The sequence below is a fragment of the Sphaeramia orbicularis genome, chromosome 4 (genome assembly GCF_902148855.1).
Source record: "Sphaeramia orbicularis chromosome 4, fSphaOr1.1, whole genome shotgun sequence".
NCBI lineage: Eukaryota > Metazoa > Chordata > Actinopteri > Kurtiformes > Apogonidae > Sphaeramia > Sphaeramia orbicularis.
The window spans coordinates 59477543-59499987 of record NC_043960.1 but is presented as its reverse complement, the minus strand read 5'-3'; the positions used below and the strand labels follow the sequence as shown (position 1 = coordinate 59499987).

Genomic DNA, 22445 nt, shown 5'->3' with positions numbered 1-22445 from the left:
ACTCTCATCCACCTTCTCTTGTGTGTTTTCTTTTGTCCGTATTTGTTTGTTCTTTGATTACCATTTAGCATTAACTCTTTATCTGTTTACCCGTTCGATGTGTGTTTTTCCCTTGGCTGTTTATTGTAAAGTGTCTTTGAGTACTTAGAAAAGCGCTATATAAAACCAATATATTCTTATTCTTATTATTATTGGCCCATGACCCCATTTTATCATCACAAATTTCTGGTGACCTCTACAAAAAATCTACAAAAGCTAACTCTATACTACAGTTGAAAGGTAAAACCACACATTTAAGCACCTGTGGGTAAAAACAGCTTGAGTCTGTTTTTAATTCACTGATCCTGTAGATGTTCATTAAAACTCAGAGTAAATTCAAAGGTTATTATATTAAAAACAGAGAAAAACTTAAGAAAAAAGTCACTTTATTAGCAAACTCTGTCATTAATGAATAAATCTCCCCTTTTATGCTGATGATCCTGTCATTTCTTTCCCATTCATGATCATTTATTTATGTCCATTTCCTTTTGTATTAATCATATATTTAATGAATCCCTCATATTCCAGACTGATCTCATGAAGTCGTGTTGTATATGACGCCAGTTTTTTGCAATTGGTGTGCTATACGTACACATTTTCATTCTTTTGTGTGTTATTTAATGCCATTTGATGGTGTGTCAATGCGCTAGCCGCTAATCACGCTAATCACTAAACCTAAAACTAACCCTAAACCCTACCCTAACCGTTAACTGCGCTAGTTGATAATCACGCTAATCACTAATCAGAAGCTCCAAGATAACATCGAATGGGCACGCACGAAGATCAAGCATCTCCATCGTGAAGGGGGAGCTATCAGATCAACACTTCCATGTTGGTGACGAGCCTATCCCAGCGGTCTCTGAGAAGCCTGTGAAGAGCCTTGGGCAATGGTACGACACCACCCTCAAGGACTCAGAGCAAATAGATCAGCTCAGGAAGGATGTAAGCAGCACCTTCAGAACATGGACAGAACCACACTCCCCAGCAGGCTGAAGCTCTGGTGCATGCAGTTTGGGCTCCTCCCACGCCTCATGTGGCCACTAACCCTATATGAAGTTCCAGTGTCAAAGGTGGAGAAGATGGAGAGACTGGTCAGCTCATATGTAAGGGAGTGGCTTGGACTTCCCAGGTGCCTGAGAAGCATTGGGCTCTACAGAAAAGGAGTCCCGGAGTGTCCCATTTCCAGTCTAACAGAGGAGTTCAAGTGCGCCAAAGCGAGGCTGGAGATGACACTGCCGGACTCAAACGATCCTTTGGTAGCCCAAGGCACCCCCATCCTGGCCACTGGGAGAGGGCGGACCTCAGCAGAAGCAGCTGAGCGGGCAAAGGCCGCACTCAGGCGCAGAGACACTGTGGGACGAGTGCAGCCAGGAAGGAGTGGTCTTGGCAGTAGAGACAGCCCACCAGTCTGGACCAAGGCTACCGCACCCCAGAGGCACAAACTGGTCCTCCAGGAGGTGCGCCGACAAGACGAGGCAGCAAGGTGCGCAAAGGCGCTGGCACAAAGCAAGGGCAATGGATGACTTGGGAGGGAGTGGAGAAGAGGAGGATCTGGCAGGAGCTCTGGGAGTCTGAGGCATTCAGGGCAAGCTTCACCATCAAGGCTGCCTGTGATGTGCCGCCGTCACCCATGAATCTGAGCCAGTGGTACGGAGAAGACCCCACATGTTCCCTCTGCCCATCTCCAGCCACACTCAAGCACATCCTGGTGGGCTGCAGGACCAGCCTTACACAAGGCCGTTACACCTGGCGGCACAACCAGGTACTACGGTGTGTCACAGCTGTGCGGGAGAACCAACGGACAAGAGTCCATGCCCTCCCGCCCCCAGCGGCTCGCTGGCCAACAACAGCCTTTGTCCAGGAGGGTGTGGGCCAAGCCAGTCTGGTCAACCCAAGTCCAGGGGCCGGGAGGCTTGGTGGGGCACGCGACTGGAAGCTAAGGGCAGACACAGGCCAGAAGCTCAGCGGCAGGTGGTCAAAGACCTCTGGAGGGCAGTAGAGAAGGAGTCAGCGGCTGTGGTGGAAGAGGAAGGACTCAGCATGGGCGGTCAAGTGAGGCACCTGGGGGGTGAGGCCAGGACACTGGGTCTGACCGCTGAACCCTCTGGAGGCGTGGTGGGCCCAGTCAGCCAAACACTGGTGAAGGAGGGAGCCCACCTGATGAGCCCAGGGTACCACCACTGGCAGTACCAGCCCAAAGTCTAAAGTATGCAAGACAGGGACCTGAACATGTAGACCTACAGAACAGATCCACATTATTTATTATTTTATAGGTTTTTTTCTATTCAGATTTATGAATTTTACTGCTTAATCTACATAAACCCAGTGTGTCCATCCACTGGCATTGATCCAACTGCATGGGTTTGACTGGAGAAGCAATGTTGGAGAAGATGACGGCGTTTCCCGCAAACATAGAAAAACATTAAACTTTTGAAGCGTTTAGTTTTTATTGGACAAAATAGGCCTCAGAGACAGAATGATTTATATATTTTTGATATAAAAATGATATTTCCATCATCTCAGTCTAATATCAGAGTTTTATTCTGATGCTTATCGTGGTCATTTGTCAAAACCAAAAACACTAAATGAGGACGAGATAAACCCAGTGGTGCCAGCGTCTCCATATCAGCTCTGACTTTAGTGGTAAATTATTAAAAAGTGCTGCAGTAAAAGCAGCTCCAAAAAAGGCATCGTTTTGTCTCTGGAGTCTGAAGGAAAACCCGTTCAGAGCCTCGTGGAAAAATTAAAATTAAAAAAAAAAAAACTGGGTCGATTTGAGGTTCTGTCTTCATTTGGTTTCATCTGTCGTCATTTCTGTATTTTTTTTTTCATTTCTTTGTGTTTTTATTTCTTTTCTTTAACCCTCTGGTTTCCCGCCCACAGAGGTCCTTCTTAAACACCAGAAATATACGTTTAGTGTCGTAATAACGTCCAGACGTTCTTTATACAGTTTGTTTTTTACGTTTGTATTTCATCGCCTTCAGCCATAAACTATGATGGCGCATTAGAGCCACAAAAGAAAATAAAAACACTGTCACTACGAGAATAAAGTCATAAAATATCAAGATAAAACCTGTAATTTTTATGAGAATAATCCAATCCAACTTTATTTGTAGAGCACTTAAAAAAAAAAAAATACAGTGGACCAAAGTGCTGTACAGAAAAAAAACAACAACAAAATAACAGAGTAAAATACAAGACGAGATTAAAAGACAAAGAACAACTGTAAAAAATAAAATAAAAAATTTAAAAATAAATAAAAACACAGAATAGATAAAACCTAAACAAAACAATAAAATACAAGAATAGATTAAAACATAAAAAGCTGTACATTTAAAAACAACTACAAATTAAAGCCACAAGCGGCATCTAAAGGCCCTCCCCACGGGCACGTCCAGTAGAAGTATGTCCATCGTTCAGCAGGTGGCGCTCTAGCACCAAATTTCAGTGTCTTCTGATGAATGGGTGTAGGCCTGGGAGATCGACAACTGATTCAAATTTGAGGCAGATCTTTGGTTTTATGTCCAAACTAAAGAAATTTTTGTATAAGTAAATCTGTAGGGGGCGCTATGCAGCTAAAATTAAATTTCTTCCTTTGAATGGGTGTAGGCCTGCGAGATGTACCACTGAGTCAAATTTGAGCCAAATCGGTGTTTTTATGTCCAAATTGATGCAATTTTCGTGAAGGTGAATTTGTAGGGGGCGCTATTGAGCGAAATGGCAATTTCTTTTGATAAATGGGTGTAGGCCTGGGAGATTGGCAACTGATTCAAATTTGAATCAAATTGGTGTTCGTATGTCCAAACTGAAGTAATTTTCATAAAGGTAAAATTGTAGGGGGCGCTATAGCTCCAAATTTCAAATTTTTCTGATAAATGGGTGTAGGCCTGAGAGATAGACATCTGAGACAAATTTGAGCCAGATTGGTGTTCGTATGTCCGAACTGAAGCAATTTTAATAAAAACATTTTTTTTTAAAACTTGTAGGGGGCGCTGTAGTGTGAAAGAATTTGGCTAGCTTTTGATGTCCCACTTCTCTAGATACTGTACACTGATTTTGAGCTCATTCGGCCAAACGGCCAAGGAGGAGATAGTTAAAATATAACGTCAGCGAACACGCTGACTCAGCATTTTGGAAATTTCAATCCAATATGGCCGACTAAGGGCTGGTTTTGGGGCGTGGCCATAATAATATTTTTTGTTTGTCTCCTCATGATGAATCTGTGTACCGATTTTCGTGGCTCTACGACAAACTTTATGTTGGACGAGCTCCCATTGGCGCAATGCATTTCCACTTTTCAAGGGGGCGCTGCTGCAACATTTCTTTACCGACATCTACGAAACCTATATGTAAATTCAATTTCTCGCACTTCTGAATTTTAGGCAAAATTTGGTGAGTTTTCGTAAATGTTCAGAGGGTCAAAATTGAGCTCAAAGCGCAGGAGAAAAATCTGAATCTGAGCAAGAACAATATAGCCGTTTCTATGGCAACCACATATTTGGCCTTATTTGAAAGCTCTCGAGCGCCCCCACATGTCTGTGGGGTCAGAGGTCACGTGTCGTGCACAGACACACAAGTGACTGACCCCGAGTGGGCGTGTCCCATTGACTCCCATTCATTGTGAGCAGGTGTAAATATGCTGTTTGTGCACATGTCATGTACATGTTCTTAAAGGTCTCAGTGCCGTGAATGTGAATATGTGTGAGAGTGGCGACAGTGGAGAAAGGCGACCGCGTCACTGGCGATTTGGTCCCCATGCGCCCACTGCAGACTCAGTAGGCCCTGCGCCGGCTTTACCTAATAAGGCCTAATAAGTGAAGGAAAAATAAATAAAAACCAAAATAACACAATAAAATACAAAAACAGATTAGAAGACATAGAACTGTAAACACAAAATTAAAAAATTAAAAATAAATAAAAATACAGAAGAATAGATAAAACCGACATAAAAGAATAAAATAGAAGACAGCACAGGGTTAAAGTGTGTTTAATATACTCACCTGGACACCACAGGGTTAAAGTGTGTTTAATATACTCACCTGGACACCACAGGGTTAAAGTGTGTTTAATATACTCACCTGGACACCACAGGGTTAAAGTGTGTTTAATATACTCACCTGGACAGCAGAGGGTTAAAGTGTGTTTAATATACTCACCTGGACAGCACAGGGTTAAAGTGTGTTTAATATACTCACCTGGACACCACAGGGTTAAAGTGTGTTTAATATACTCACCTGGACACCACAGGGTTTAAAGTGTGTTTAATATACTCACCTGGACACCACAGGGTTAAAGTGTGTTTAATATACTCACCTGGACACCACAGGGTTAAAGTGTGTTTAATGTACTCACCTGGACACCACAGGGTTAAAGTGTGTTTAATATACTCACCTGGACAGCAGAGGGTTAAAGTGTGTTTAATATACTCACCTGGACAGCACAGGGTTAAAGTGTGTTTAATATACTCACCTGGACACCACAGGGTTAAAGTGTGTTTAATATACTCACCTGGACACCACAGGGTTAAAGTGTGTTTAATATACTCACCTGGACACCACAGGGTTAAAGTGTGTTTAATGTACTCACCTGGACACCACAGGGTTAAAGTGTGTTTAATATACTCACCTGGACACCACAGGGTTAAAGTGTGTTTAATATACTCACCTGGACAGCAGAGGGTTAAAGTGTGTTTAATATACTCACCTGGACAGCACAGGGTTAAAGTGTGTTTAATATACTCACCTGGACACCACAGGGTTAAAGTGTGTTTAATGTACTCACCTGGACACCACAGGGTTAAAGTGTGTTTAATATACTCACCTGGACACCACAGGGTTAAAGTGTGTTTAATGTACTCACCTGGACACCACAGGGTTAAAGTGTGTTTAATATACTCACCTGGACACCACAGGGTTAAAGTGTGTTTAATATACTCACCTGGACAGCAGAGGGTTAAAGTGTGTTTAATATACTCACCTGGACACCACAGGGTTAAAGTGTGTTTAATATACTCACCTGGACAGCACAGGGTTAAAGATAAATGTGAAAGTTTTATGTAAATTTTATGACACTAATTGACACAAACATACTTCGACATGAGTTGCGAACAGTTCAATTCACGACGTCTGGATGGTGTTTTGGATCCTTGTACCAGTACTACAGGTACTACTCCATGTACTACTAGTACTATTACAATTAAAACCATTCGTAGTTTTCAGTATTTACACTTAATTATGTGTTTTTTATTGGTCCGACTGTATTTGACCCTGAACTTAAATGTGTTTTTCATCTTTGATCTAAATGCTTTTCTGAGGTGCACCTGAATGCACCATGACGTTCTGCTCCCTGTTGGTCCCAGTCATCTGGCCTCTGATTGGATAATGGGACTCTGCTTTGGTTCGTCATCGTCCAATCAGGTTGAAGAGACGCTGTTGATCCTCCTGAACGTTTCGGTTTTTAACGGATGAACTTTTGCTGAATCTTCCGGGTTTTTTTCTTGACAAACTCCGAACATGAAGAAACGCTGTTGGTCAAACTGAGGTTTCAGCTCGTCTGTGTTCAAATTAATTTAAAAAATCAGTGTAATTCTAATTTCAGATAAAGATAATTAGCATCTCATTAGTTTGAGTTGTGATGAGTCCGATAATCCAGTCATTACACACTTTAATTAATTGTCGATTCCGGAGCAGAGATAATATTTAACCGACAGGGATCCGTTCAAACTCACATGATTATTATTCATTAACTGTTGGAAACTTTGGGTCTGTTTATCAACAAGTTTAACAAGTGAAACAAACGATTTAAAGTTTAACGAGTGAAACAAACGATTTAAAGTTTAACGAGTGAAATGAACACGATTTACATGATGAACAAGTGTTGAATTAGGATAAAGTGACCTTCAGTTCTATAACCTTTAGTTCTATAACCTTTAGTTCAATGACCTTCAGTTCTATGACCTGTAGTTCTATAATCTTCAGTTCTATAACTTTCAGTTCTATAACCTTTAGTTCTATGACCTGTAGTTCTATAATCTTCAGTTCTATAACTTTCAGTTCTATAACCTTTAGTTCTATGACCTGTAGTTCTATAATCTTCAGTTCTATAACTTTCAGTTCTATAACCTTTAGTTCTATGACCTGTAGTTCTATAATCTTTAGTTCTATAACCTTTAGTTCTATGACCTATAGTTCTATAACCTTTAGTTCAATGACCTTTAGTTCTATAACCTTCAGTTCTATAACCTTTAGTTCTATAACCTTTAGTTCAATGGCCTTCAGTTCTATGACCTGTAGTTCTATAACCTTCAGTTCTATAACCTTTAATTCTATAACCTTCAGTTCTATGACCTTTAGTTCTATAACCTTCAGTTCTATACCCTTCACTTCTATAACCTTCAGTTCTATATCTATGACCTTAGAAAAGGGTTTTTACTAAACAAAGCCTCCTCACATATAGTACTACTACAACTGCTACTACTAGTCACAGTAGTACTAGTTGTAATAGTAGTAGTATTACTGCAACTACTTTTTGTAGTTGTAGTAATACTACTAGCACTAGCACCAGTACTACTAGTACTACTACTGCTGCAAGTATACTACTACAAGTACTACTACTACTGAAGATATACTACTACTACTACTACTACTACTACTACTACTACTAATAATAATAATAATAATAATAATAATAATAATAATAATAATGAATGGGGTTTCAGACATAATTTGGAACATATAGAACATATTGAACACATAGAATTTCAAGATGGAATGTTGCCGTACGGTTTTAATCTCTTGTATTTATGAATGAATGAATGAATGAATGAATGAATGAATGAATGTTTATTTCAGTTAAATACAAGATACAAAACACACACATATAAAAAGACAACAAAACAAAACACCTACATATTAAAAAAGAAACAAACAAGCATAAAATTAACACATTTTGTAACTGAAAAAGGAAGAAGCTGAAGCCGGAGGCTTATTTCTGCTTCTCCTATTTACATCCTTAGTCCATGTCCACACCTTAAGTTGCAGCAGATAAATACTTAAACTTAAATTATACTACATTCAGTGTAATAATATGTGTGTTTATGTGTTTATGTGTACATGTTCATTAACATGAACTGTTCCATTTTTTTAAAATAAACAAAATCATTCATTCGTTCATTCATTCATTCATTCAACATCCAACCAATGGACAGACTCTTAGAGATGGATCTAAAAATGATTGACAGCTGGGATGTCCAATCATGGACCATTGGATGTATGGGTCACATGACGTCCTGGTGTTTTACTGTTCACACCTGTGGCCTTGTTTTCCATCTTTGTACACAGTTAATGGTGTTGACAACAGGTGAAACTGCTTATATTTGATCTGATTTGTTGTTTTCTGTGGTTTATTCTTTGGATGCTAACAGTAGAACAGACTAAACCTGGTCAGCCTGTACATTGTACTGGTGTTCACTTGTCGCCCCCTGGTGGACGCTCACCTCATCTGTCACTGTTGAACAGCAGCAGCTCCTGTGAGTCCGTTACCCATGATCCTCTCTGCTCTGAGGTCGCTGTCCGTCCTGGTCTTTGTGTCGGACCAGTTTGACCCGGTCTCATTAAAACCAAAGCCTCTTCAGATCCCAGACCTGGTTGTGTGGTCTTTAATGTTCGGTTTCCATGGAGACGAACTGACAGGGATCTGATTGGCCGTGACGCTGAGACGCCTGCGTGTGATTGGACGGGACTCATCATTTTGTCTGATGGGTTGTAGATTTTCTGCATTATTTTTTACGTCGTTTCATAACATCATACGGTCTCAGTTTTATACGATACATGATGATAAAGTTTTTTTATTAATATTCATTTAATTACAGTTTATGTCTTTCTTATGTTGGAAAATAACGTCACATTTATGACAGACTGAGACTTTGAGGAACTGGAACTCCTTCTATTTTCTGTATGTGGGCTCTGTGTCTTTAATAACAATTCAGTTAATTAATGTTCTTGAATATTGACAGTTTTCTGTTCTATATAATAGTTCAGATAAAGTTGGGTTTTCGTTGTCACTGAATTACATAGTGTTTTTTTAACTTTATTACATTTGTAGATCAAACATTTCACACTCGTTTCATCAGATTTTTGTAAACAAACCACACATTCATGACACATATATGTTTAATATTCACTGCTTTGTCCCAGTTTAAGACGAATTATGCCTGTTTTCTGCATGTGGAAGGTCCTGATGGATCGAAAACGACATCATATTAGAATTCAGATGGAGTATCTGATAAGAACCATCCTTTTTTTTTTTTAATCAGTGTCACACAATCCAATTAGAGCACTTTACACCTTTGGAAATAATTATAATTATTATTAGAGCAGCTGTGATTCAGTGTGAAATTATAATATAAGAAGAATTATCTGTGATTAAACATGACATTTGAGTTTTTCTTGGACATTTTTATGCAACTGAAATTCACGTCTTCATTAAACAGCGTCTACAAACTGATGCTAGACGTGGTCTTTCCTCCTACAGTTTCATACACGCATCGTTTTCATAGTTTCTGGTAAAAACAGAGCTGATGGATAATTTAGTATTTATAATAATCTGCTTCTCAACTCTGATTATTGATTTTGTGGCAAAAAAAATGGGAAAAAATAAAGCACAAATTGAAGCACAGCGGTTGCCGTAGTAACCATATGTCTCTGTGTTGCAGGACAGCGGTTGCCATAGTAACCATATGTCTCCACCTTATGTCTCTGTGTTGAAGGACAGCGGTTGCCATAGTAACCATATGTCTCCACCTTATGTCTCTGTGTTGAAGGACAGATCCTCCTCAGCTTGACGCCTTCATCATGGACAAAGCGCTGCTCGACTACGAGGTTTCCATCGACGCCGACTGTAAACTGGCAACTGTCGGGAAACCGTTCGCAATCGAAGGTAAGACGTCTATTCAACGAATGAACTGATTCACAAAGATTCACAAACACATAACAAATGAACGGGTTCAAAGGTCATGGTTTATTTCCGTGTGGATGTTTTCACATGGGTTTAGTTCTGTTTCAGGTCGATCACAGTCCTGGTCTTAGGTCAGAGGACTGGACTCAGTGGGTCCAGTTCAGGACCAGGACTCTTGAACGTGGTCTGGTCTAAACCTGTAGGTTCTTCTCACATGGATGTGGTTTTAATGCAGGACCTGAAGATGGACCACATCCAGGTCTGAGTTCAGCCTGGTCCAGGGGGTTCAGAGTTAAATGGACTATCACGATATGTCGATGATACTCACACATACGTTGTTAAAAAGGCAAAATACTCCACCAAGAGATGAGATAAGAAAAATAAAAGCATTAGATTGGACAAAAAGAAAAATAAATAAACTAGTATTTTCCTCAGAATCATTTTTATTTAGTTTGTAAACACACTGAAGGAAGTCTCTGTCAGTAGTTGTTGTTATAAATTATTAATAGAAAATATAATGAAAAAAATGTAAGGAAATTCAAATACATGAAGACACAGTATTGACTTTTATACAGATATGCTGCAGCTGTGGATAACAACAAATATCATTTATAAATCGTTGTATCTGCTCAGAATCAGAAAAAATCATCTCTTTTCATGAACTTCATTGGTCGTTTATGATAAACTGAGAGGAAATCTGAAAGTTTAGACTCTAAAATTAGTTTCCATGAGACGCTGAGGTTTAATTCCCGACATTCACTGAGTGTTTATTGGATGTTTCCAGGGGTTCTTCAGTCCCCGATGGTTCCGTTTCCACTGAAACATTTTTCATCCAGTTTCATCATCTTGACCAATCAGAGCTGAGTCTGTCGATGGTTTAATGTCGGACTGTTTGAGCTCCAGACGCAACGGACGGGTTAAAACTAGGAATGAACCATAACTGTGTTTTTACAACCGATAACTTCCTGCTTTTTGTAACCGATACCGATACCAAACAGCTCTAGTTCCCATTCTTCCAGTTGTTTTATTCTTTTTTCAGTCAGTGTTAAACTCCGTTAATCGTCCAATAAAGGTTTCAACAGAACCTAAAGCCAAGGTCTGCTTCAAAAGGACAATAGTCTTAGTCTGGATCGGTCTCGGTCTTGGTCTGGATCGGTCTCAGTCTTGGTCTGGATCGGTCTCGGTCTTGGTCTGGATCGGTCTCGGTCTTGGTCTGGATCGGTCTCAGTCTTGGTCTGGATCGGTCTCGGTCTTGGTCTGGACTGGTCTCGGTCTTGGTCTGGATGGGTCTCGGTTTTGGTTTGGATGGGTCTCGGTCTTGGTCTGGATGGGTCTCGGTTTTGGTTTGGATGGGTCTTGGTCTTGGTCTGGATGGGTCTCGGTTTTGGTTTGGATGGGTCTCGGTCTTGGCCTTGATCTTGGTTTTGGTCTTGACTCCATGTCCCGGTGGTGGTTGATGTTGTGCGTGGGTTCTATTGCTCCAGGTTATGGTATCGGCCTCCCCCAGAACTCCCCCCTGACCTCCAACATCTCCGAGTTCATCAGCAGGTACAAGTCGGACGGATACATGGACCTGCTGCACGACAAGTGGTACAAGGTGGTTCCATGTGGAAACCGAGTGTTCGCCGTCACCGAGGTGAGTCACAGCGACCAGGTTTAGCAGGGGTTTAGCAGGGGTTTAGCAGGGGTTTAGCACCCCTTTACCACCACTTTACCACCCCTTGTGTTTCAGACTCTTCAGATGGGGATCAGTCACTTCTCAGGTCTCTTCGTGTTGTTGTGCGTCGGCGTCAGTGGGGCTTTACTGACGCTCGCCGGCGAACACGGTTTCTTCAAGTTCATCCTCCCGCACATCCGCCGCCGACAAAACCTCAAATACTGGCTGCACACGTCGCAGGTACAACAGCGTTCAGAACCCAGTGGGTTTAAGGTGGACTGGGTTTAAGGTGGACTGGGTTTAAGGTGGACTGGGTTTCAGATGGACTGGGTTTAAGGTAGACTGGGTTTAAGGTGGACTGGGTTTAAGATGGACTGGGTTTAAGGTGGACTGGGTTTAAGGTGGACTGGGTTTAAGGTGGACTGGGTTTAAGGTGGACTGAGTTTGATCTGATGTGATGTGTTCGTTTTGGCAGAAAATCCATCGAGCTCTGAACATGACGTATGAAGATGTGAAGAAGAAGCAAGCGGAGAAAGAGAAAAGGTCTGTCATCAACACTTCAAAACACGAGAAGACCTTAAAACACTCCAGAGTTTAGTCACAGATCAGAAGAGAAAATTAATTAAAAAATAAATGTTAAACATTTGGAAAATAATCATTTAAATCAGCAAAAGGGGGAAAAAATTAAGAAAATAAACAGAAAGAAAATGATGAGAATAATCAATGAAATGAACAAAACTGCTTTAAAAAATAAACTAAATAAACAAAATGAAGAAAATAATGAAGGAAATTAATAAAAATGATTTTAAAAATATAACGATAATAATCATCAAAATAACAAAAAACACAAGTATTCATGTAACTGTAATATTTTTGCTGATGAATGAGGCTCCTCCCACCTTCTGTTTTTATGACATTCATGTTTTGCGTTACTTCCTGTTTGTGTTTTTGTGTCCAGCTGTAACCTGCAGAAGTCCCAGCCCCCCCCGGGACCCCCTGCCCCGCCCCCTCCCGGGACATCAGCCAAGTGGAACAACGAGACGGCGAAGGACGAAGCACTCGCTGCCACCAAGGATGCCCGCGACTTCAAACGTGTCCACTTTAACCTGGAGACACTCAACACCCGCCGGCTGCTCGCCCGACTCGCCGCCTCTGATGCTAAAGTGGGCGGGACCAAAGGCGAAGGGGAGCAGAAGGCGGGGCCAAAGGCGAGCAGACTCTGTGAGAACGGAGGTCCGGCGCCGTCCTTCGCCAGCTTGATTCTGGCGTCCGCCGCCTCCTCCTCCTCGTCTTCTCTCCGCTCCAAGGCTTCGGCTCCTCCCCCTGCCAAAGCGGCCCCTCCCCCTGCTAAAGTAACTCCTACCTCTGCCGCGGCAGCCCCTCCTTCTACCGCTGTGACCACACCCCCTGTGGAGGTGGCTCCGCCCCGGCCTGGCGAGCTGGAGGAGCTGCAGGAACAGATCGACCAAATGAGAGAGCGGTTACGGACGGCTCTGGCGAGACGCGCCGAGATCCAGACCACTCTGGCCAAACCCACTGCCACCACAGCGACCAGCAAGGACCCGCCTCCTTCAGCCTCCATGACGACAACGACGACAACTGCGACCACGACGACGGCGACGAACACAGTGGCAGTGACAGTGACGACCACCGCCACATCCCCGCCTACCGTCACCCCGGTAACGCCCCTCCCCGCAAACACAAAATGCGTGACAACGATGACGGACCCGCCCCACAAAGTCCTGTCCAAAGTCCGGCCCTTCCACAGCAGACTGACCAATGAGAGGAGGTGATGCTCTCTGGACCGGTCACATGACCTTCTGCACAAGGCAGCCATTTTGAACAGCCACGGTGGGAAAGTTTTTTACGCTCGGTTTATCTCGTCTTATTTGTCATAGGACGTCGATCAGTAGGTTTTTTTATGGTAAGTATTAGAGACATGATTGACAGGTGATATGATTGACAGGTGACATCTGGAGGATCTGATTAAAGCCAACGAAACAAGAAAAGAAGAAAAAAAAACTTGTAATATCGCAAGAATAAGATAAAGAGAAGCTGACTCAAACACAACAGCTGCTTTTATTTGATGAATATTCATTTTTAATTGTTTTAATTTTGTCCGGTAGTAGTTTCACGCAGATAGAACGGCGTCTTTAAGGTCATAATATTGCGACTTTAACCTCTGGGTGTTTTTATCGGACCGTCCTTTGTCGTTTTGTCGTCATTAAAATACTCAGGTTCGATCTTCAGTTTCCCACTCCGACCGTTCAAAAAAGCTGCCGAGACTCAGAGGCTGATGTGGGCGTGGCTGATGTGGGCGTGGCTTTAGACGGTGAGCAGGAATCGGACTTCCTCTGGCAGCAATGACGGACGTCAGCGGAGACTCCGCCCACATCAGCGGAGTGATCCCATTGGACGATTCAGGTAGTTTGAGCGGAGTCCAACAGAAAACAGCTCCGCCTTAATTTATGCGTTTATCTGTAACTCATTCATTTATTTATTCATTTATTCATTCATTCATTTATTGGACAGATGATCAGTTCATTCTTAGTTAAAGCCTCTGAATCCATGCTTTCATCCATTCATTCCTTCATCTGTTTTTTTCTTTTTTTTTTTTTTTCGGAGACTCCGCCCACGCCTGACGTCGAACTAACGCCAAACAGGAAATGAACTGGACAGGATGATTGACAGCTGCTCCCTCCCAACGTTACTGTGTTTTTATCAGGTGTGTGAGTTCTCGTGTCGGTGTGACCTTTGACCTTTCTTCGGGTGGGGGGGTGTTCAGTAGCGCCCCCTGCTGTTTGTACTGATGAGTGTTTGTATCCCTGTTCACATTCACACTCAGTTTTTAAAGTTTTCTTTTACCTGTTTTTACCCGTTTCCTCCACAGTCACATGTTCAGGATGCATTAGCTTAGCTTAGCTTAGCAACAACATTAGCTTCACTTTAGCAATAAAACAGCTAGCGTACCTGACACCTGCGACGTTAGCTCCTGTAGCGTCGGTGGCAGGTTCGCGGTGGATCGGACCGACCAGAACCGGTCTACGGAAGAACAGCTGGACCACGGTCCAACTGAGCATGTGCAGGATGGAGTCCGACTGAGCATGTTCAGGATGGAGTCCGACTGAGCATGTGCAGGACGGAAGTAACCGACGAGTTCCACCAAACGCTGAAATACTGACGTTTTAACGGATAAATTTCAGTCCCTGGTCCTGAAATGTTGTGTTTTATTATCGATTATGCTGGGATTGTGAACTACAAGATTTATATTTTGGATTTTAAACTGCCATAAAATTATGAAAGATCAATATTTTTGCAAACTTTTTTCTCTTCATTTTCTTCACAAAGTTTTTTTTTTCTTGTTTAATTCACTTCAAAATTGAATTAATCACAATTGAAAAACCAAACCTTTAGATTCCAGTTTTTATCATAAACCAGTTTGAAAAAAAAAACATTAAAATTCAATATGTGACTTGTATTATTATTGGTCTGATTAATAAGTGTGAAAGCTGATTTGTACTTTTTGTATAAAGTCAGATTGAACAGAAAAGTCACGTTGGTGTGAACGGTCAGATTTCCACCATAGACTTCCATTATAAGCACATTCTATGACACCCCCCCCCCCACCCCCCACCCCCCAAAAAAAAAAAAATTACCTTTGATTTCCCGTTTTTCTGCAATTTTATAAAATAAAAGACAATTCCAAAATCACCCCATTTTATGATGAATTAAGATGCAATCATAAATAAACGCTAAAATGACGTTTCTATCAGTTTTTCAGTTATTAGACCTGAAATGTGTTTTCTTCTTCATTAAACTAATTTTTATGGAAACTATAAGATTTCATGGTTTTATTTTTTTAACCATTAAAGACCCAGGTGCGGTGGCCCAGAGGTGCAACAGCCCAAAAAAAATTATACACTATAAGAAAAAAAGAGAACAGCCCCAAAAAATTATCCACGCTGAACATTTTTCAGGCCTTCAGTTAATGTGGCTAATGCTAATGAAGTAACCTACTGGAAGTGGAGGACAGTGCGCTAAAAACAGTTATTTTTAAAAATATATAGTTGATAATTTTTTGGCCTGTTCTTGTTTTTCTTATCGTGGATAATTCTTTGGCCTGTTTTCTTTTTTTTCTTATATGTATCATTTTTTGCGCTGTCGTCTTTTTTTTCTTATACTGGATAATTGTTTTGGGCTGTTGCACCTCTGGGCCACTGTACCCAGGACTACTACATTTAAGCTTTAGTAAATAATTTATCAGTATTTATAATATTATCTTCTGTATTTGACATTTTTCTGTGTAAATCCTGTATTTTTTATATTTAATTCACTGATCACGTAGATGTTCATTCAAACTCAGAGTAAATTCAAAGGTTATTTATCAAAAACAGAGAAAACCTGAAGAAAAGGGACTTTTTCTGTAAAATATATATGAGTATATTTCACCCCAGTGTGTCCATCCGCTGGCATTGATCCATGGGTTTGACTGGAGAAGCAATGTTTTATTTGGTTGTTTGTTCCATCAATTTTGGCCTATTTTATTCTTTTTTCTTTCATTTTATTCACATTTGACTTATTTTCTTCATGTTACTTTTTATTTTGATTCTTTATTCATTTTTGCTCATGTTATGACCACTTTGCCTGTTTTTTGTTTTATATATTTTTACTTCATTTTAGTACATTTTTACTGATATTTTTACATTATTTTATTATTTTATACATTTTTTATTCACTTTTGTTCATTGTATTTATGATTTAATTTATATATAGACCCAGTGCGTCCATCCACTGGCATTGATCCAACTCCATGGGTTTGACTGGGGAATCAATGTTGGAGAAGATGACAGTGTTTCCACAGAAACTATGGAGCCTCTGAATGTCCAAATATGGTCATATCTGATGACCATGAAAAGATAAAGAACTATATTTGACACCAGTTATTGACATGGACTGATAGAATTAGTGGATCAACAGGTTAATGCACACAACCTCTGCTTCCCTTTCACTTACTTTGGTCAAATTATATGCATATATATATATATATATATATATATATATTTTTTTTTTTTTTTTTTTTTTTTTTTTTTTTTTAATTTGTGTGTGTGTGTGTGTGTGTGTGTGTGTGAGATATCGAAGCAAATGTGTGCCATCAGATATTGAATGGTTGTATTTTGCAATTTTTTTTTTTTTTTGAATGGTTATATTTTGTCATTTGAATTTTTTCTAGTTGATTTTTTAATGGTTGTATTTTGTAATTAGAATTTTTTGTAGTTGAATTTTTTTTAATTTTTTTTTTGAATGGTTGTATTTTGTCATTTGAATTTTTTATAGTGGATTTTTTTAAAGGTTGTATTTTGTAATTTCAATTTTTTGTAGTTGAATTTTTTTTAATAATTGTATTTCGTTATTTGAATTTATTTATAGTTGAATTCTTTTAATAGTTGTATTTCATAATGTGAATTTTTTTATAGTTGAATTTTTTTGAATAGTTGTACTTTGTGATTTGAATTTTTTTTTTTTATTGTTGAATTTTTACACACAGTTTCATATTCTGAATTCAATTATTCAAAAAAAGTTTTTTAATTCAATATTCTCAAATACATGTTTCAAATTCAATCTAAAAAAAAAATGATAAAACATCTTGACGAGGCAAAATCAACAGCATACTGAGCCACTCCGTCTAACTTTCGTAATACAACTGTTCAATATCTGACGACACACATGTGCTTCCATATTTTATTTCTTCTGTTTTTGTGAACGAAGCAGATCATTGTGTCAGATTCGGTCTGAGTCGGTTCCGTGTCGGCTCCATGAGTCCAGACCTGCAGATCGGATCCGGACGTTCAATCTGAGGTCGGTGAAATGAAATGTTTGTTCTGTCCGACGCTGTGTTAGCATCGTATGGACAATTAGCCGACAAGCATGGGGTGAACTTCTACAGCACGTCATCAACGTACAGCATTAGAGACAGATGCCAATCAGGTGTAGCGCACTAAGCTAGCAGTATTAGCACATTAGCATCCACCCATTCGATCCGTTGCAGCATCAGCCTCAGAAAATACTGGTTTAAAGAGGAAATACTGTCAAGTTCAAAAATAAAACAGGCTTTAAAGCAACATATGTACAAATATACACAGTACTGTATCAGATACTACAGTCTACTCTCGTTAAACCGCCCGCCGTTATACCGCCATTTCTGCTTATCACCATCCGCCAGCCCAGTTCCATGCACAAACAACACTTATACTATTGATTTCCCGACCGTTATACCGCCAGCGTCGCGGCGTGGCACCTCCGAGGTGCGGCTCCCAGTGTTGTCTTTTCCGTGGAAACCGGGTCGAAATGGCTCTTTGAGTGTTAAAGGTTGCCGATCCCTGCCTTACAACATAACAGAATCAAGATTTATTTAGAAACGCAATTAGAACGGGTTAACGGAGGCAGCATAGACATCATATAGTAAAGACATGCACATTATGACGCAACCCGTTGTAACGCCATTTTCACTATACCGCCAATTTGGCCGTGAACGGAAGTTGGCGGTATAACGAGAGTAGACTGTAGTTATCCACCTCTGGTCCCCATGCTAAGCTAGGCTAATCTGAGCTTTGACATGTGATGCTGATGAAAGCAGGGAACCATGGGACAGTTTTGGGGTGGTGTGTTCAGGTGTGCTCAGGTGTGTTCAGGTGTGTTCATCTTCAGTCAACACGTTTCCAGCTGTGATGCATTCACTGTCTATTAGAAAAACAGACGCTTCGACACTGACATGGGAGCATCGGAAAACTGAAGGACATTTGGAAAAACTGTTGAGGTTTTCCGGTGATTTTGTTCACGTTTTTTTTTTTTTTATGACAAATTTTTTTAAAAGTAAAATAAAGTAAACAGGAAGTAAAGTTTGAACCAAACAGTTAGTTTTGTTCTTCTTGTTCTTTGTTTTCTCACAGCTGGGGGTTTTTTCATAAAAGTGAAACCACTTTAATGGTCACGAAAAATCACTGATTTGGAGAAAAAATACAGAAAAAAGTAGGTTTATGTGAGACGTTGACACATGATCATCATCATCATCATAAAAACCAACATTAGAAAATGATCTATTTAATTAAAGGTGCAGTTATGTTAATTACTCTGGAATTAACTGGAATTAAAGGTTTATTTTCTAAACAGTAAAAGATGAAAATGATGCAAAAGATAAAAAATTAAAAAAACAAAAACAAAAACATTGTAACAAAAGGACTGAAAGTTAATGTTTATTTTTATTTAATGCAACGTCAGCTCTTATTTAAAAAAAAAAAAAAAAAAAAAAGGATATTAAGGATTTTGATTCTTTATGATCAGAACATGATGAAAATAAAAACACACAAATACATGAGTCATTAACGAAAACATTAATCACAAAGATGAAAAATAGTTAATTTCCAAGTTTCTATTTTTACATTTTGTATGTAATTGTTCTGAGAATTTGTTTGATGTAAAACAGACGCTGACTCTGTTAAAATATTCAGCTTTGTTGAAAAACATAAATAAATAAATAGTTTATTTTAATGATTCTTATGTTACTTTTAATGTAAATGTTAATGATTTTATTCACTTCTGTTTATTTTGGTAAATTTTATTTTTTATTTTGTTCATTTTATCTAATATTTGGATCAGTTTGTTGATTATTTTTTTCATTTTTATTCATTTATCAATTATGTCATTTGTTGATCCAAACAAATAACTATTGTTATAATTATAACATCACATTTATTCCATTTCATATTTTATTTGTTAAAGTTTGTGTGGTTAAGGTTATTGTTCAATGTAGTTGTTTTGAAATTGCACAACAAATTATTCAAAGAAATGCAATAGTTATTAGAAATCAGACAAAACACCACTGTATGTAAAATAATTAAAAAAAAAAAAAAAAAAAGTAAAGCTGAATTCTTCCCAAAAAAAAAAAAAGTTAGAAAGTTTGATCTCACAAGATATAAACGGGGAAAAAAGTAAATGAAAAAAAAAACAAAAACATTAAAATGATTCACAGCAACTGAAGCTTTAGCTAATACGTTCTGCTCCTTAAATGAAAAATAAAATAATTAAAAATAATAATAATATTATTCATCAGCACCTATGATCGATGAGACAGGATTCACAGTCAAACCAATAAAAACCATTAGACACAATTAAAACAATGAAATAAAAAAAACAGTTAAAGGCAGAAAATGATGGAATTGAAAGTTGAACAGATGAATGTTTCCTCTTTAACCCTTTGACCACATTTAAAGCCACTTTATTTCAATAAATGCAGTAATTTACTGAACTGAAGCAGCTGGAGCACTGGGACAGAACCAGTCAAACCAGAACAGTCCTCCAGAAAGAAAGAAAGAACGAAAGAACATTCAGGTCAGTGTTTGAAAACCACTGTGTCTGTTGAACATGATGTGTTCCACAGTGAACTAAAGGCTGTGCTGTTCCGCCCCCTGGAGGACAAAGGCCTGAACTACAACAGAGTTGAAATGAGCCCAAACCTGCCCCTGCAGGAGGAAAGAAGAAGTGCATGAACTGTGGACAGAGACTGAGGATGATGAAGTGAATGAAGAAGAGGAGGAAAAGAAGGAGGAGGAGCCAGTGTTTCAGTTTGACGGCACAGACTGGAGGACAAACTATGGAAGAGCAGAGGTATGAACAGAGAGAAAGAAAGAAAGAAAGAAAGAAAGAAAGAAAGAAAAGAAAGAAAGAAAGAAAGAAAGAAAGAAAGAAAGAAGAAAGAAAGAAAGAAAAACCTACACTCTATTTCCAACAGTATTCCCGCTCCTGCTTTGACTCCCATATGAATGTCAGGTCCATCCCATTCCTAGTCTATGGGTTCAGTCTGACGTGGCTCCACCCTTTGCAGCTCTAACAGCTTCAACTCTTCTGGGAAGGCTGTCCACAAGGTTAGGAGTGTGTTCATGGGAATTCTGGACCGTTCTTCCAGAAGCGCATTTGTGAGGTCCCACACTGATGTTGGACAGAAGGCCTGGCTCTCAGTCTGCGCTCTAATTCATCCAAAGGTGTTCTATGGGGTTGAGGTCAGGGACTGTGTGCAGGCCAGTCCAGTTCATCCACACCAGACTCTGTCCTCCATGTCCAAATGGACCTTGCTTTGTGCACTGGTGCACAGTCATGTTGGAAGAGGAAGGGGCCGGCTCCAAACTGTTCCCACAAAGTTGGAGCATGGAATTGTCCCAAATGTCTTGTTCTGCTGAAGCATTCCCAGTTCCTTTCACTGGAACTAAGGGGCCCAGCCCAGCTCCTGAAAAACAACCCCACACCATAACCCCCCCTCCACCAAACTTTACACTCGGCACAATGCGCTCCCACAAGTATCGTTCTCCTGGAGACCGCCAAACCCAGACCCGTCCGTCAGATCGCCAGATGGAGAAGTGTGATTGGTCAGTCCAGAGAAGGCTCCTCCCCTGCTCTACAGTCCAGTGGCGGCGTGCTTTACACCACTGCATCCACCGCTGTGCATTGCACTTGCTGATGTATGGCTCGGATGCGGCCGCTCGGCCACGGAAACCCATTCCATGAAGCTCTGTGTGCACTGTTCTGGAGCTAATCTGAAGGACACATGAAGTTTGGAGGTCTGTACCATTGACTCTGCAGACAGTCGTCCACCTCTTCACACTCTGCGCCTCAGCATCCGCTGACCCCCGCTCCGTCAGTTTCCGTGGCCTACCACTGCGTGGCTGAGTCGCCGTCGTTCCCAAACACTTCCACTTTCTTCTAATCCAGCTGACAGCTGACTGTGGAATATTTAGGAGCCAGGAAAGTTCACCACTGGGTTTGTGTCACAGGTGGCATCCTATCACAGTTCCACGCTGGAATTCACTGAGCTCCTGAGAGAGACCCATTCTGTCCCAAATGTTTGTAAAAGCAGTCTGCATGCCTAGGGCTGGATTTAATCCACCTGTGGACATGGAAGGGACTGGAACAGCTGAGTCTGAGGATTGGGATGGAGGAGACATGACTTTTGGAAATATAGTGTAGATACAAATATGCATAAATTCACACACACACACACACACACACACATTTATATGTACACACATACCTAAACATATATACAACCCTTCCTAATGCCTTCGTGGGTAAAATAAAACCATTTCAAACCATATTCCAGAACCAGTCCAAATGTGGTACTTTCACACATACTCTAGTCTTCGTACTCCACCATCAATGGCTGTCAGAATTTTTTTTAAAAACACTGGAAACAACCAAAAAACCCCTTTTAGAACCGTTTTTAATGTCGAAGCCATTAAATAAAACCATTTAAAAACCATATTCCAGATCCAGTCCAAATTGGACTACACTTTCTCATGTACTGATTTACTTGTTGTACTTATTAAGTTCCTTTTTACTTATATACTCATTTATATACTTATGTCGATGCCATCCCAGTTATTTAAATAAACACTTTCTTCTTCTTTTACTGTTTTAATGTTGATACTTTCTGTTACTCATGTATTTACTAACATCCTTTCTTTCTTTATACTTTTACTTACATACTTTCCCAGTTACTTCCAGATGTACTTTCTTGTACATTCTAAGTACTTGTTCAGTTACTTCTAAACTGTTTCCTTTCCTTTCTTTCTCACGGACTCTTTTCTTGTTTCTTTTCTACTTCTTTTCTTTTCTTTTGTCTTTTCTTGTTTCAGTTTTTTTTTATGTTCAGCTCTGTGTGACTCATGTTTCACTGCTGTTTGTGTTTAAAGATAAAAGGTGTTTTAAAGTCACTTCTGATTAGGATGACCTGTCCAGAAAACACAGA

At 40.0% G+C, this 22445-nt stretch overlaps 1 protein-coding gene across 2 annotated transcripts; it reads left to right on the top strand.

The window, feature by feature from the left end:
- Positions 1 to 9848: 9848 nt before the first annotated feature.
- Positions 9849 to 14958, top strand: LOC115417671 (glutamate receptor ionotropic, NMDA 3B-like). Of its 2 annotated transcripts, XM_030131698.1 has the most exons (7): positions 9849 to 9975; positions 11478 to 11629; positions 11726 to 11890; positions 12126 to 12193; positions 12609 to 14074; positions 14276 to 14375; positions 14541 to 14958. In XM_030131698.1, the coding sequence occupies exons 1-5, from the start codon at positions 9891 to 9893 to the stop codon at positions 13441 to 13443; spliced, it is 1305 nt and encodes a 434-aa protein (XP_029987558.1). In that variant the 5' UTR covers positions 9849 to 9890; the 3' UTR covers positions 13444 to 14074; positions 14276 to 14375; positions 14541 to 14958. The 2 variants fall into 2 exon arrangements, with proteins under 2 accessions (XP_029987558.1, XP_029987557.1); XM_030131697.1 differs by having other exon boundaries at positions 14276 to 14958.
- The last annotated feature ends 7487 nt before the right edge of the window (positions 14959 to 22445 follow it).

Coding starts and splice junctions, on each gene's coding strand:
- LOC115417671 (XM_030131698.1), top strand. CDS start 9,891: ATGGACAAAGCGCTGCTCGACTACGAGGTTTCCATCGACGCCGACTGT. Junction 9,976..11,477: donor GAAACCGTTCGCAATCGAAG/GTAAGACGTCTA, acceptor CTATTGCTCCAG/GTTATGGTATCGGCCTCCCC. Junction 12,194..12,608: donor CAAGCGGAGAAAGAGAAAAG/GTCTGTCATCAA, acceptor TTTTGTGTCCAG/CTGTAACCTGCAGAAGTCCC.